At 43.0% G+C, this 16,946-nt stretch overlaps 1 protein-coding gene across 2 annotated transcripts in view; it reads right to left on the bottom strand.

Moving 5' to 3' along the window:
* LOC131591759 (potassium voltage-gated channel subfamily C member 2) overlaps positions 1–11,168 on the bottom strand; it is a 97,094-nt gene extending 85,926 nt beyond the window's left edge. For both annotated transcript variants that reach the window (XM_058862794.1, XM_058862793.1), the window contains exon 1: positions 10,450–11,168. In XM_058862794.1, coding sequence (XP_058718777.1) covers positions 10,450–11,082 — 633 coding nt within the window. In that variant the 5' untranslated portion in view covers positions 11,083–11,168. The remainder of the gene's footprint in view (positions 1–10,449) is intronic.
* Positions 11,169–16,946: the final 5,778 nt, after the last annotated feature.

Here is a 16,946-nt window from a genome sequence, read left to right as displayed (position 1 = left end):
CTGAGCTTTTAATGATAGTTTTAAGAGACACTCATTGCTGTCACAGCTCCTGGATGGAGGTGCAGATTGTACCTACTTGCAGTAGCTCTTTCAAGAATGTCATAACCTAGTCATTAGGGAAGTAATTTTGAAAAGATCAAAAGATCAAAGCTCCCATCTCACAAAAAGATTAAGGAAATGGCAATTGGAGCAAGAAGTTTAAGTAGATAAACTTGCAGTTCATAAAAACCCAGCATCTTCCATCCTTAAAACAATCAATGTCAGTCAAAAGAAACACACATGCAACCCGAAATATCTTTGCCAGTTTTAAAGTTTGGCTGGTTATATTGTGACAAACCAAGAGAATGAAAATATATTCTTTGCTTCAGTTCGTAATGGCTAATCTTTTCCCACAATGTAACTTTCCCTGTTATTAAATATCTATTTTCATATTTAATTCTCCCAGTTCATTTTTTTCTGCTATCAAAGCACCAACTTAAAAAATACAATGACTAACCAAGGAGACCTTGTACCTACCTGCAATGCATCAAACCAGTTCTGTTGACCATTCACAGGTCACTGCACTATTAGTTTCACATGCCTGTTTTGGAGACAAGTGACAACCCCAGCCATTTGTTTTCCAAGCTGCACAGGCATATCACCTAGGCAATCAGGAAAATAAATATGTCCTGCTATCAAGAGTCTCAATTCTCAAATTTGAAACTATATGCAAAGTCTCTAATACAGACAACAATAAAATTCACTGGCCAAAGGATTAAGATGCCTAAGGTGCTTAAATCAATTTAACATAGACTATTAAATGAAGAGATAATGAGTTATACAGCAAAGCTGATGTTCAATACCTACACTGAAATCCTACCCTGTTTGATTTCTACCCTAGGAAAAAAAAAAGTTTATGTCATTTATTATATGTCTTTTACTATATACACTTTTGGTTTTAAACCATGAAAATATGAAGCAACATCATTGTTAAATAAAATTACTTGATTTTCCATTGTAAGGGGAAGAAGGTAAGGCTGGAAAACCAGAACTTACCTCTTTAGAACCAGGATAGATTCTTTCAGTAGGAAGGGTACTACAACAATCATCTAGTCCAACTGCTTGACCACAGCTCAACCAACAGTTAAGTCATGGTTTTAAGGGCATTGCCCAAATTCCTCTTAAACACTGACAGGCTTGGGACATTGACCACTTCCCTAGGAAGTCTGCTCCTATGAGTATGAGTATGTGACCACCCTCTCAGTAAAGAAATGTTTCCTAGTGTCCAGCCTAAACCTCAACACAGCTTTGAACCCTTCCCACATCCTGTTACTGGATACCAGGACATCAGCACCTCCCTCTCCACTTTTCCTCCTCAGGAAGCTGTAGAAAGACAAAACTCCATCCCAACTGAGTTATTTATAATTTTTTTAATAATTTTGCAGATCAAGGGAAGAATGTTCAAGGTGCAATTCAGATGTGTTTTGCATCAATTACATCCTAAAATTCAAATGAAAATCTCACAGTAGGTATCAGATCCAGAATTGCAAATGCAAGGAAATTTATTTCCCAAATGGGATCAGAAACCAGGAAAACAAATAAGGTTCTTCTCCAAACCATATCTGGATTAAACTTAGAAGACTGAAAAATTCCTGTCACAAAAAAGACCTCTGTAAACACTTTTGATGACACTGATAAAAAATATCAAAGCTATCTCTTTCAACTTTTAACAATTATCCTGTGAAAACAGAGATACTCCTGAAACCAATTATTAAACATAATTGCCATTCATATTAGTAAGATTACCAACTGCCAATAAAGACTATTGCTCACTTGAAAAGTTCAGAGGATTTTTAAATACTATGTAAAAATAAGGACTATTGAAGACATCTCCTTTGATATTGTCTAACTAAAGAAAATTCATACCCAGACATTTGTATACTTCAAAAACATTTTTACATTTTCCTGTAAAAAACTTTTAAATCTACTTTAACAAAAACATTAAAGGTCTGCTATTGCACAGGCCTTATATAAAATATTAATTACTACATATTTGACTGTCCTCAATCTTACAGCACACAGCATATAAAAGCCTAATATATTTTGTGGAGGTTCAGGGTGCTGCTGGGGATGGTTAACCTCTCGCTCAGCGCTGCAGCAGGCACCAACACGTTCTCCTCGCAGAATTGTTGGGAGCTCAGCCTGTGCTCGGCTTAATGGCAACAACACGTACCCAGCGCTTCACAGCACCGTGCCACAGCACCGTGCCACAGCCCCCTCTTTCAGCTCCACTAAATTTCATCTTCTCCAATGCAATTCTCTCTGCCATTAACTGAGTTTCAGCATTTGATTTCTGCTGCACTAAAATCCCAGGTACTATCAGATCCCTAATACTGGAATAGCCTTGAGCTTTTGTCACAGCATGCATTTTACTGGGGTGAAAGACATTGCCAAAGTAGAATTATTTCTCTCAGGATAAGGATTAAACAGCTAAAAATAAGTTTACTGTTATGTATCTACTATATCTTTAGTACTGTAAAAATTATCCAACCCAAATGCACAATCTTCAGGGATACCCTTTTATGAAGACTAGGCAAAGTAGAAAAACGTAATTCTTTATGCTATACATTAATGAAAATGTAAGCACTTTAAACTATACTTATTTAAAACTACACTTATTTCAGAAACAAGCCTAGATCATACTGCATGTCACATTTCATGCATATTAATGAACTCCACCACATTATTCTGCAGTGGGCTAAGAGACTGTTCTCTGTTTACAGCGTTTTGCTGGAATATATCAAAGACCCAATACCTAAGTTTCACCTAGAAACACTAAGAAACTACAAAAGGCTGTCTGTAACAAGAAAGAACTGAATTATCACACTACTGTAATAATTAACCTACTGGTAAGAGGACCAAAACCACAGCAACATCACAGATTTTTCAACTTAAAAGCAGCAGGGGGAATAACAACTCACCAGTATAATACATAATTAGATAATTTGATTTTTTAAGCTTCAAGCCACCACTTCAGCCAGGAAATCTGTGAAGCAAATCACAAATCACAAGAAATTGTATTTCATGTGATTAGATGGCATTCTATTTTTAACACTTCTGATTAACAGATGGAAGTGGCGTTTTTCCTTCAAAACTGCTTCAGTCATCATGAAGTACCAACAAAGATGTTAATTAAACAAATTAGTAGAACAAGAAAAACCCAAAAAATGTGTGAATTCATGTTGATTCTCTACAGCTATTTCTACAGCATCTCACAAAGTTACCATTTAGTTATATCAACATATACACATGTATACCACTATAGGGGAAAAAAAATGTACCAGGTCATCACTACAACTTGACTCCTTTTGATCATGTTGATGATCATGTTCACCAATCTGAATTTATCCTACTAAGTCCTTGCCCATTACCCCAACTGAATATTTTGTTCACCAGAATAAATTATTTCTGACGTGTGAAATATTCTCATGTGTCAGTCCTTGCATCAGGGAAGACTCTTCGCAAGTAAGACCACACACAAGCAAGATTGGACATAGTTCCCCTGTTACCTCTGCATATAAAATTACTGAATAGTCTTGCTTAGCATTTCTTTAAAATAAAATATTCCTTTGCAATTACTGATTATTCCTTTGCAATTACTGATTTATACTGGTAAAGTGTGTGCTTGTGTGTCGCCCTGAAAACTCAGCTTTTGAGCTTACTAACATAGTTTTCTAAGGACTTTCCCAGGACAGTAACTGTAAACATAGATATGTGTACATTCTTTCTGTTACACGTCTTGTGATGGACATCTCTCATGGCCAGTGCAGTGAGAAAGTGTTATCCTGACCATCCAATCCCTGGCTGTGGTCAGGAGCCTATAAATCCTGGGGAGAAAAATAAACTCCCTCTTCCTTTCACCACACCTCGAGCTGTGTCCATGTGATCTATTCATCTTCAGTGGTAACACTTGTGAAAGAACAAGAGTGTGTAAAGGAATTGTATAACTATAAGAAATACACTAAGTAGACTGACAGCTGATAACTTGATATTCTGACTATTACTATATCCATATTTTATTTGCTTAACTAATTTACTCACAATTACAAAAAAAAAAAATCAAACAGCCAAAACCCTGCAAAAATCCCCACGAGTTTTTTATACTGAATCAGTATGTTTATGTAAACCATGCTGACAGAAGTGAGGTCTAAAGAAAGACCTCTCTTCACTAAACCTGAAAGAAAGGTTTAGTAAAGAGAATTAAAAGGTAACACACTACCCCCATTGGGTGCTAAATACAGAGAGCATAAACCTTCTCTTTCCCGTTCTGGCTGAAGGAAACTGTCCTTCCCTAAGATGAGACACAAATGTGAATCACAGGATGAGCAGGAACCACCTCTGGAGAAATGAACAGTGCTGAAATAGCACTTGATAATGCGAAGAACTTGTTTCTTCCATCTTAAAGCTACTGGACATCACTTTTATAAGAGATTATTAAAATACTAAAAATGCGTAGAAGAAGCCTTTCCTCTTCTCTTACTCTTCTACCCCAATTGCAAGGCACTTTCATAGGAAGAGAACAATCACGTTCTGCCAATGATCACTGAGGCAGAGAAGGACAGGAAAATTTTACACAAACTTCTCTTACAGTATATTAAAGTCTCTACAGTGAAGAATATTAATCAAGGATATAGAATTTGTCTGAGTTCTGAACTTTTTTTGATTATAACTTAACATAAATTCACCAAATGAAGCAAAAATGCTGATTTACTCACAGGGTATTGATTGATATATTTACTTTGGACTAGGTACCAAACACCTTAAGAATAAAAGGACCTTGAAGATAACAGTTTTCTTGCATCGCTTATTTCGCATTCTGACTGCATCACATGATGTGCATGATAACATGATTCCTCATCTGACAGCAGTGCTGAAACCTATACAATATTCTACCCAAGTTGTGAGCTATTCCTCCCACCACCATCTTAATCAGTTTGAGGATAGATTTTCATCCTCAAAGCAAACCATTTAAGTGTTTTATCACTGTAAACAAACATGACAAATACTACATTCCATATGAACTACATAAAAAAAGAGAACATTGTCTGCCAGATTTCTCAATTAAAAATAGTTCTCACACTGTTACTATATTGGGCTGTGTCTAATTAGCTGATTTCCACTTCCAGTTACACCAAAGGAAATTCAACCTAAGTCCATTAACCAAATTATTTTAGTCACTGAAAGACAATCTGGCTGTATGCATGGGCACATACCTAATAGCATCTATTTCTGAAATGATAGGACAGATCATCTCTGTTTCATTTATGTCAGAGCCATGACAAAATCCTTTTCCCAGATGAATAAGTGACAGTGAGAAGGCTGTTTTCAATGGGAAGAGGAAGCGAAGAGCTGGCTTGTTTCCATGGAAACACTAGCAGCATCAGGCAGAACAGCTGTAGAGGAAGAGGCAGAAGTTAGGAAGGCAGAAATCTTGCTGATTTTACCTCACTGATATGTCAGTACCATCAGAGACCATCTACACTTAGGGTAGATCAAGCTAGTTGATTATACATCATGTGTCAAACTAGAATTTTCAATTAGGAAGGACTTTTAAAAGCCAGCATGCCAGAGTAAATTAATAAGAATTATAATGTGATTCAGTCAGCTCTTGTATACATGAAGCTACAGAGTCTATGAATATCTTTAATGGCAATGCATTATGACTTTTGTCATTAAGAACACATCTTGATGTGTCTTTTCTAGACTAGCTCCCATAGTATAAATGCTTCAAGCAGAATGACTGTTTTTCACCAGTTTAATGTAACTGACTATTTCTCCACATGTAAATAAATTCAGTGCTTTGATTACCAACAAAAGGAATACCCTCTTTGAAGCATCAACCTTAACCATTTTCTTTGTGCCATTTTCAGACAGATGACTGCCTAACTAATAATTGAATGGTAAAATCTAAAATATACCTGCTTTCCTCGTTGAATAAAAGACAGAGTAAAGATTTCCATTTATGTATTAAAGGGCTTCCTATCAGTTAAGAAAGCAAACCTTTGCTATTCACTATTAATCTACAAACATACATTCTGAGATTAATGTACCTCACCACTCCATTCACAGTATTTCAGATGACTGCAGCAGTGTTGTTTCCACCAAAAATAAAACCTGTCTTGCATCAGAACAGGCAAAGCCCTAAAAATATAACTCACTTCAGTCATTCACCATAGTACATGACAGGCTTCCTAAATCAAGGCTTTCTTGACAGGTATCAAAACAGGTATCTAGGCACCTGGAGAAAACATAAGCAAATCACCAAATAAAGACATAAGTTATCTTTGATAAGAAGGTTCTTCAACATAAATTTCTGTATCTTTAGCCTCTCGAGGGAATCTGTAAAATCATATTTTTCCCCTCTCTCATCCCACTCATTTCAGCTGATTCTTCACATCACCTAATGTTCAAAGCTGGTGCAGATGCAATGGGTCACTGAAAGGAATCTCTGACAATTTAACATCATATAAAAGCAGTAAAGGGGAACTTTATTACCCTTCAAAAATACTACCCACTGCTCAAATACAGCTCCCCATGTCATTATGAAGCACCACCAGTATTTTTAAGAATACTTGCAAGATGTATCTTGATGCTTAGACTGCAAGGCTTTTGTGGGTCTATTTGCACTGCAGTGAATATATACTTACACCAAACTTGACAAATACTTGCTAATTAGGATTTCTATTTCCCTGTAAATCAAGTAATTATGATATTTCCTAGAGATAAAAACCATAGCAAGGGGGCTGTGTAAATTGCCTTCAGCTGCTGCAAACAGCAGTGAGGGCTCAAGTGCCCTGGGCCATGCTGACCCCTGCACTGCTTAACTACCTCACATGGCAGATGCTGTCCCCTTACCCATGAACAGATTTACAGTCTTCTCAAAACATTAACGATATATAGCTATGGATCTGGTGAATTTCAGGGCTGTTTTTGCATTCCTGCACTCAGTACAGGAGTAATCCATAATCCCTAGGAAAAATCAATTACAAATACTAATTACTTCTTTAAACAGCATCATTTTTCAACTATTATTCAAAAGTAAAAATGCTTTAGAGGTAATTACTTTGAAATATGATATCTGAGATGAGCACTGGCATTCCAGTTCCTGCTGGACATCTGCAGACACTTTTTGAACTCAGCACTTAATATTGCCTCTTGCGCTTTCTTACGAACCGCTTAGGTGGTTTTTTTTTACTAAATTTCACTTAGATGTTGCTTTTTGGTTTTTTTTTTTCCACTGAAGCAAACAAGTACCTGGCACTTAGAAGCCACTGGACACCAAAATAACTTACAGATATTAACCAACGAAACAGTGCACACATTTCAGTCAGGTAAGAATTAGGTGTCTGTTTCAGAGACATTTAAACCAACGCACAAAGATTCAGTCACCCAGCACTCCTCCTCCTATGACAGCACCTTATGCCAGTAGATTTCCATATCTACATAACAGCATTGTGTCAAACAGCCTTTTGTGAATGATCATTCTATTACGAGTGGAGTGAAAGGAGTACGGCTGCACTCTTTAATTTCATTTCACGGTCTATGAAATCCAAAACGATCATATGAAGACAGAAATAACATTCAGACCTAACTCCTGAACTTGAGAAGCAAAGGAAAGTGTTGCAGGTTTCAAAGCAATCATATATACATGGATTACATTTCATATTTACAAGCCCCGTGTTTAGTAGATGTCGCTATCTGACTCCCAGATTGCACGCACTAAAAGTTGAATTTTTTTAGAATCTCAACTAAAGTAAACCTTCTTGTCAACAAACTAGTTCCACTATTTATATAACATCACTGGATGGTCTTGCTAGAATAATCTTGTGCGTGCACTATCCCCGAAGAGGTTACCATGGCAACTTATATTTGAATTTCTATAAATTTCTATTTTTAGAGATCACACTTTTGAATAAAGAAAATCACAAATATTAAGTACCATTTCATTAACAGAAAATATCCCATTTTTATCAACATCACAATTCTCAAAAAAGACACTAGTGAACCTAAATCAGTAATGCTAAAAGAAAATAATTACCACAGTTCTTAGGGAAGTTTGCCACTGAGCAGCCCCACCATAATCTAAGTGATGTATGAGTCAGTAACTAACACTGTGAGGCAAAGATTGATGTTCACAGAATTTTGTCTTGATTTCCGTAAGCCCAGGACTTCACTCAAATGTTTTTAGAGTTAGTCATCATCTCAGCTGACATAAAACAAGAGTGTATTTGCCAGAATACTCAGAAAATAAGGGCTCTTGTTTCAGGTGTGGAAAAACATAATGTCTCAGTTCCAAATGAAGGTTACCATCACCTTAAATTACTGTGTTTGAGAGTGCTTACTAAGTGCATGCGAGTCCTTAAATACAAATTCACTTTAATGCTTTAAAACTCACCAGAAATTCTCAAAATTGTCTCCCTACCTGCAAGATCAAGTACAGATCTTCAGAAATTGAAAATACAGATTTAGACGCGGTTGTTACGGTTCTGACACTGCCTTACTCTGGCTGCCCGGGTTTGAAATCAGAATAAAATTTTTAAAAGCAGTTAAGAAAGGTAAATATCTTCTAAGAGATTTATATTGCTGTGTTGCAATTTCCTACTATAGTGTTAATTACAGTATTCATTTTGCAAACTTGAAATATCTTCACACAAGTCACTAATGGTTCAGGATGACCTAGAACAGATGGAAAATTTGGAAATCAAGTACCTACAGGTTCTGTCAAAGACGGGGCTAAAAACCCAACTGCAACTCCAGGGCACAACGGCACGCCTACCTTCCTATTTCTCCTGGTATCTTCCATTTAACATTTACTCCATACTTCTCTCAGTTCTCCAGCAAAGTTGAGCAGGAAGATTCTCTGTCATAAAAGCTGCAGTTTTGACACTGTCAGCGACTTTCCTCAAGACAGTAGGTGAAAGAAAACCTGCAGGGCAATCACCACATACAGCAGAGTCTGTCAGGTAACTGACAGAGAAATTTTCTTTGGGATTCAGACAGCTGAGGTGCGAGATGTGGATGTGTCACTGATGAGCAAAGAGACACTTCTGGTAGCTTTTCTTCAGAACCCATTCTTTATTAAAAACATATATTAAGAATCAACTGGAGCCAGCTGTCGAGGGAAGACATACTGGTAGGCAACCTTCAAAAACATAAACAATGTTGGCACTCTGCAAGTGACAGTAATAACTGTGAGGACCTTTACTTTCTGTTTAACTTACCTCAGTAAGCTCATAGGGTGAGTGGGCAGAAACTGCAGCATGACATGGGGTACAATTCCATGAACTTCCTGAAGTCACTAAACCACACACTTATGTGCACATCTATGAGACTGCCAGCGGAGTAAGTGGAACTGATTAAGAGATTATACCCACCATAACCACACTTTCTGCAGAATGAGGTTTAGCTCTGAATGCTTTGTGGAAATCCTGATAAATACACTACAAAATACTTTTTGCCATTTTGTAATCAAAAATTTCCTCTTACGAGTCCTTTGTCCTGTATTGCAGGGAGGATTTGCTGGTGGTTGCTTTTCTGGTTAAATGAGAGACACCACTGCATGTTTCTCCCAAAGGAATTACAACCATTTGTTCACCCCAAAGCCCTGAGTTAGAGAGCGAACCCGCATCACCATTGACAACTGCAATGAAAAGACAGAACTAAAATCCAGTCATCAAAGTGTAAAGTAGTGAGAATAAAAATCTAAAATCCCTAAAAATCCCTATCTAAGTCAGAGAAAGTCAGTATGATCACTTACTGTCCTGTCCCCAGACCCTCAGTCACTGAGGCAGTCAGGGTCACCCTGAGAAATCAATGGAGGAAGAGCCAGGGTGACCCCCTGTCACATTTACTTTGTGGAACCAGGATTACCACCAGCACAGACAGAGCAAAGCTCAGAAAGGACTGAGGTCACTCTCCTGTATCACTGTCACCACCTGAGCCTAAGCCCAAGACCCCAGACCAGCTGCCCCGGCCCCAAACGCACCTTCAGGCAGGCGCTCAGGGAGGATGAGGGTGCCTTGGGGCTGTTCCTGCTCACACCCACACACAAACAGGTCCACCCGTGAGTCACCCCCTCCACACCCCCACACGGGCCAGGGGTGACTATGGCTTCCTCGCAGGCTTCTCGGGGCACAGCTTCCACCTCACCCCCGGACACTCCCACGGGAAGGATGCCGGCACGGCGGGACCCCCGTGCTGCCTGACATTGCCTGCAAATGTGGAGGGGACAAGCATCGCCACCCCACGTGGACCGATGTCCCCCCTTGCAGTGGCCCACCACAGCATCGCTCCTGCAGGCACACCCCAAGCGGGGCGAGCTTCCCCGCGATGCCGGCTCCCGCTCGGGGGACCCCAGCAGCCCCTCGGCCTCCCCAGCCCCCGCTGGGAGCGCCGGCCGGCGGCGCTTACCCTGGCGGCACGGGAGGAGTAAGGGTCCTCGAAGAGCGCCCAGACCCGGGGCTGCAGCCGCCGCCAGCGCCCGCCCTTGCCCTCGGCGGCCGCCCCCACGTCCTCGATGCCCAGTCTCTTGGCGGCCAAGTCGTCGTCGTCGCCGTCGGGGGGCGGCTCGCCCGTCAGCAGGTCGGGTGCCTCGAAGATGTCGAGGGCCTCCTCGGCGTCGCGGTGCTGGCGGTAGGTCATCCAGCAGCAGGGCTCCACGTCGGTCTCGTCGATGCCCCAAAAGGCCAGCTCCTCCTCGAAGAGCGGCCCGCAGACGTCGGCGGGGCAGTGCAGCTTGCCGGTGCGGTAGTAGTTGAGTACATAGGCGAAGACCCCTGGGTGCCGGTCGAAGAAGAACTCGCTGGCGCCGCCGCTGCCCCGGGGGCTGCAGCCGCTGCCGGGCTCCGGGCAGCCGCCCGCCGGAGGCGGCGGCGGGTTGGGGGGCGGCGGCGGGTCCTCGCCGCCCGGGGACTCGCTCTGGGACTCGCAGGCGAGCAGAGCCAGGCGGGTCCCCGGCAGGGTCTTCAGGGTGCTGCGGTAGGTCTCGTGCCGCGTGCCCCCCACGTTGAGGATCACCCTCTCGTTGTCCTCGAGCTTCCCCATCGCTCCGGGTGGGACATGACTGGGGACAGCGCGGGAGGCGGCGGCGGGGATTGGGAGGGGGGCGCGCCGGTCGCTGGGCGGGGGGCAGCCGGTCTCCGGCAGGTCCGGGGGGGGACGAGCTTCTGCCTTAAACGCAAACAGAAGAAATCGAGGAGAAGCCCCACAGGCACCACCGTGGGAGGACCGTACCCCGCGGTCACGGCCTGTCCCAGACCCCTCCCAGGATCTCCGGCGGACCCGCGCTCCGGGGAGAGCCCTCCCGGCCCGGCCCACCACCCACCGCCGGCCTGCTCCGCACGCTCCTCCGCGGAGGGCTGCGCCGCCTGCCCGCTCCGGGCACAGCTCCGGGCTGCCTCCCGCTTCCCCTGGAAGCAGGCGACCGAAATGGCACTGCTGCTGCTTCGACCGCGTATGGATCCGCCACCGTCCCCACCCCCTTCTCCCTCGCGGGGCTGTGTGAACCGAGCTGATGGAACAGAAAGTGTACGGTTAATTATTTAATGGGCATCTATCTTTTATTATCCTAACAGCTTAACGAGGGGGAAAAAAGAAGGCTTAAATATTTTTCCTCCCCACCCCCACTGTGGGAGGGAGGAAAGGGTTGCTTTTTGAGAAGAAATACCGTGCACCCCATAAGCGCAGGCAGCAGGCATACTCTGGGAAAAGCTGTCTGCGTGGAGCTCGGCTCGCTACTTTCTCAGGCAAATCGCGAAGGCGAGCGCGCATCTCGGGGAAGGGCAGGTGGTATCAGCGCCGCCGCGGGTCCCCCCGCTCCCCTCCAGCCCCGCGCTCCCTGCCGCCGCCCCGCCGCTACCTTTGCCGGAGCAGCGACAGCGGCTTCTGTTCCCGGGCGGGCTCCGGCCCCGGCCGCTCTCCGCGCCGCCCTGCCAGGCGAGACTACTTGTTGTCGGTTCGGGTGTTTCTCCGCGTTCAGGTGGCTGTTTCGCCTCCCTCTGTGCTCAACTCCGACAGGCGGAACAGCGGCTCCCGCCGCCCGCGCGGGGATCCCGCTCCCCTCATTCCACAGGGGGGACGCGGCCGTTCCACGCCGGGGCTGGGAGCGGGGAGCGGGCGGAGCGCAGAGCCATCAGCGAGACCGGGCACCGGGACGGCCGTGATTCCAGTGGCGCTCCGCGAAGACGAGCCCAAAGGTGAAATCGTACCTCATTTGGGGCCGCAGCTCCGCCCCGGGGCGGGGGCAGGGGCAGCCGAGGCGGCCCTACACACCCCTCCGGTCCCGCGCTACCAGCCCGGCGACAGCGAAAACAAACACTGCATCTTTCCGAAAAAGACACCACCTCCGCTCCTGATACATGGACATTTGGTTGTCTTAAGTAAAACACGCGGGAAGGGTGGGGGGCTGAGAATTGCTGTTTTTTCGGAGAAGTGCCGGAAAATCAGCCGTAGCTACAGGTGGCTGCGGAGAGGAGCTGGCCAGCCCCCGGGAGAGGGTGGCGGAGCGCCGCACAGCCCCGGCGGGCGCGGCGCGGAGTGCGCGGGGTGCCGGGGCACCGCGGCGGTGGGGAGGGAGGGCCCCGGCTCGGGGAGCCCCAGAGCCAGCTCTGGGAGCCGGCTTAAGGAGAGGCCACCCGGTTTCCATGTCGGCTAAGAAAAATAAAGAGCAGTGGGTGCACTTCAGACTTGGTGCACTGCATAGGTGTGAGGTTGGGTGTGGCAGAGGGGATGGAAGTTGAGAGTCCCTCAGTATGAGGGAAACCAATGCCTGTGCACTATAATATATGAGAGAATCCCATGTCTCTGCCTCCAAGCCAGCTGAGTTATTTTCTACAGCCTACACTGCTGCCTGGTCCAGCCCCAAAGAGAAGATATACATGAGAGGTGATCCCTCTTCCCCTTCCTCAAAAGAAAAAAAGTCTTCCTCCACGCAAAGGGTATTCCCTGGCCTGAAGAAGGGCAATGAGTGGAATAATGGTATCTGAAACGTACTCTTTCCACATCAGAGCCTTCGGCTGGGCACTTGCTGGCATCTGGAGGGCAAAGCTCTGCTGGAAGCAATGCTCTGAGGACACTCTGCTTAGACCAGATTGCTTTAACCCAGATCTGTCTATATGTGGCATCCATGATGTAAACACAGGCTCCCAAAGCAGCAGCAACTTTAAGAAATGGGTTCTGGAGACTTTCTCCAGATATTCATTTTGAAGTTCCTTAAAAAAAAAGCAAAATCTATCCTGCCAAAGCAGATATAATCAGTTAGTGAAAACCCTTGGAACCAAAATTAATATTCAATGACATAGTTGTAAATGCAGTGGAAAAGATTCTACCATCCTAATGCCACCTATGGCTTCTCACACCATACTTGATTTTCTTTGCAGATGGGATTTTTCTGAAAAGGGGACATAGAGAAGGAGTAAGACGAAAGGCATATTCATTGTCTTCTCTCTGACCTACAAGAGGTTTCTGGAGAAATGCAACACATTAAAGCTCTGCAGTGTTCATCCATTATGGAAAACCATAGGGTGGCAGTAGCTGCCAAAACACTACACAAACTGAATCATCACAGAGTAGCAGGACTTCCTTCTGAACTGTCACCATCTGCTCAAGTCCCACATCTGTGCCCAAGTTAACAAGCCGACCCCTCCAGAAAAAAAAACAACAAACAAAACAAAAAACAAAAGCCCCAACAATAACAAAATCAACAAACCCCCCCTGAACCCTGCTAAGCACCCCCCTAAGAAACCCCTTACAACCCACCCAAAATCCTAAGAAACCTGAGACTAACAAGGATGGCATCTCATAAATGAAAGCTTTACAGTCATACCTGTAATGCCATCGCCATGAAAAAGGCATTTATTATGAGCAACTGGTTGACACTTCAGACTTGTGAAGCACGTGGGGGGTTTTATTGCATGGCGAGAATAAGCAACAGAATTTTTCTAAATGGTAAGAAAAGGAATGGTCTCTTTCAGAATATAATAGTCCTTCAGTCATATAAAAATTTTCACATTTTATAACTTCTCTGTTACTAAATATAATGCTGTTAATTTCTCTGTGTGTCATTCTTCCTTGTAGTTTCATCATGTGGCGGACTTCTCAATGAAGGATGAAATTATGTTAGATGCTGACTTTCCAGAGCTGAAATTTTCTTGAATCACAATATTCTACATAGACATAGTGACAGTTATGAATTAATTTCCTCCCTACAAGAGTTTGACCTGAATTTTTGCACTCCTCAGTGCTTCCAGTAAGAGCGAGAGCATATGTAAGAGAGAGAAATGTGTATGCTGAGTGAGCTTTACCATGAAATATGTCTGCAAAGGGGACAAAACCCCAGCAAACCCAAAACCTATTTACACATGTGCTCAAATATATTAATTTAAAAGGTAAGTGGAAAGATTTTTGTAGCTCAGAATTTGGGGCTTTATTTGAGGATCTGTGTTGAGCAATACACAACTGATTTTCCCTGCTGGCTAATAATTCCTTTACAAAGGGAAAGATCCTATGTCATGGTTTTAACCAGCAAAGCAATAAAATTAGATATAAGGATCACTATGAGAAACCCAAGGCAAATTAGCATTTTACTTATTAGGAGCAATCATTTGTGCAAGCTTGAGTACTGTAATGCAAAGTCAATGGGTTAACTGTCTAACAACAAGAGTAAATGCAAGAAGGGATTTGTGCAAAAGAAAAATAAATTTGAGGACAAATACCATGTCCCTCAGCTAAAGTCATGCCCTGAATCACCTTCTACAGGAGATCTGTCCCTGTTAACTAGTGGGTCCCCAGGAAGGTTACCCTGCCCAGATAACATCTGCCATCCTGTGGAGGACATGAGAGGTTGAAGCCACCAAGTTTTTCTAGTCTATTTTATATTATTCATATATGCTGTAATTGGGAAACAAAAAATAATCAATTTTATAATCAAAAATTATAGCTGAAGACAGTGCAACAGATAAAATATGATCTATTTATATCAATTTAGTTGATTATTAAGTAAATTAATTATTTTAAATATCCACTGTTATTAACATTTTATTAAACTTCTACTTGCTGCTTTCATGTATTTTGCTATTTTCCCTTATTATTTATAATCATCTCTACTATTTACAATTACATGTACTAATTCATTACATATCTTGCAGAACATGGCAGCCATGTGATACTGAAGTACACTGATGATCTATCAGAATCTTACTCTAAAACTGAAAAAAACCCTGAATTAATAGATTAAGTAAACATCTCTTAAATAGAACTGTAAGGCACCATGGTGTAGTTAAATTGGGTGAAGCTCAAAACAAAGCTAGCAGAAAGTTGTCATTAGTTTTAAAGTCCAGTGCAGGATTGCATTTTTAGTTAATACAGTTGAGATATAAGCTTGGTTTGATCAATAACACAGAATTACTGAAAAAAAGTTTTATTGTAGAGAAATATAAATAAAATCAAGACAGACCAAATGTGAAGGCTATGATGAAGTCAGCCTACTCTAAGTCCCACACTAGCAGGCAGGAGCCCTCCATATGAGAGGCTTTAAACAGACAGGTATGCTTCATATGCTTTCCCCTAGATTTCAACTCCTTGTGAAATGCTGGGGAATGCAGTGTCTCTCATTAAAAAATGAAACCCTCGAAAAGATCCTTGTATATTACATTTATGAAGGAAATTAAAAATAGTGAACACAAGACTGGGGTCTCCTGAGAAGAGATGACACAGTAGAAAAAATAAAAACAGGTGAGCACTAATTGCATTGCCTAATTAGGAATCCCCAGTATGACCCAGGCTACATGGTTAAATCCTTGCCTTCCCTAGTGGTGGGGATGGAATTCTAAAGTGTATGTACATTAAAACTGGTTTTGGGTTTCTCTATTCAAAAGAAGGGGAGAGTTTGGTCTGGTAAGGGTGAAAATCCCGCACCTCAGGATTGTTTTGCCTGGGGACTACAAGAACACACATAGGCAAGTGCAGCCTTTCCAATAGATCACCTCCTCCAGGCTCATAAACATTCTGATCCAAAGTACCTGTTCTCACCTGCTTCTCCCTTAGACACTCACCGTTCAATTTTGATTCCACTGTTCCTTTAGATCAGGGGTAAATTGTACATGGGCTTTACCCGAATGCCAATAGCACCAGAATCTTCAAGTCACTATCTTTTTCCTTCAGGACCCTGGGGTGTCCTTTGCCTCCCCCAGAACTAATGCCAGAGGTATTAGCAATGCAAAATGGTGGAAAGCAAGATTACTCACCTGTTTCTGCTGTGATTCAAGTATCTTTGTCAGTGCTGATTCACGTTTGTGGGATGCAGATTTTCTCAAGAGGTCTAGGATATTACATTCTGCTTATAAAAGGAGGTATTGCCTCAGGCTCTGTCCACATTTACATGTTTTAGTGTCCAGTGGTAAAGTAATTGAAATGAAGTTTTGACCTATCCTGAAAATTTCCTTTGTTTTCAGGTAAGGGTCAGTGATGTGTTTTCCTGCTTCATAACTAGCCAGCACATGATGCCACTTCTGAGGGTCTGGCACCTCTCAGCAAGACAGTGCCTTTGTAAAGAAAGACTCATTGGGCAGTGAGAACAGTACTGAGCTCCTCAACAGGCACTTACTCCTTAGTTCAAGTGTAAATACATGGACTGAGCTTCTTCCAGGTGCTCTTAGTACTTACAGAGACTGGAAGAAACAAGTCTTGGAATGTCAAGCACACAGAGTCCCAAGAGACAGGAAAATGAATGCAGTAGCTCCAAAGAGCTCTCAGCTCAGGTACAAGCTTTCCTCATTCAAAAGGAATAAAGCTTTCTGCTTCTATTTGGGAAGCACGGAGAGATGGAAAATGGGGAAATGCCAAAGCCATGTATCTTACAGCATGGCCAGCAGAGCCAAGGTAGCCTCCACCAGCTTTGAGGAGCTTCTGTT

This window comes from Poecile atricapillus, chromosome W (assembly GCF_030490865.1).
Source record: "Poecile atricapillus isolate bPoeAtr1 chromosome W, bPoeAtr1.hap1, whole genome shotgun sequence".
Taxonomy (NCBI): domain Eukaryota; kingdom Metazoa; phylum Chordata; class Aves; order Passeriformes; family Paridae; genus Poecile; species Poecile atricapillus.
Note: the sequence above shows the minus strand (reverse complement) of the source record. Positions and strands in the feature narration are given on the sequence as shown.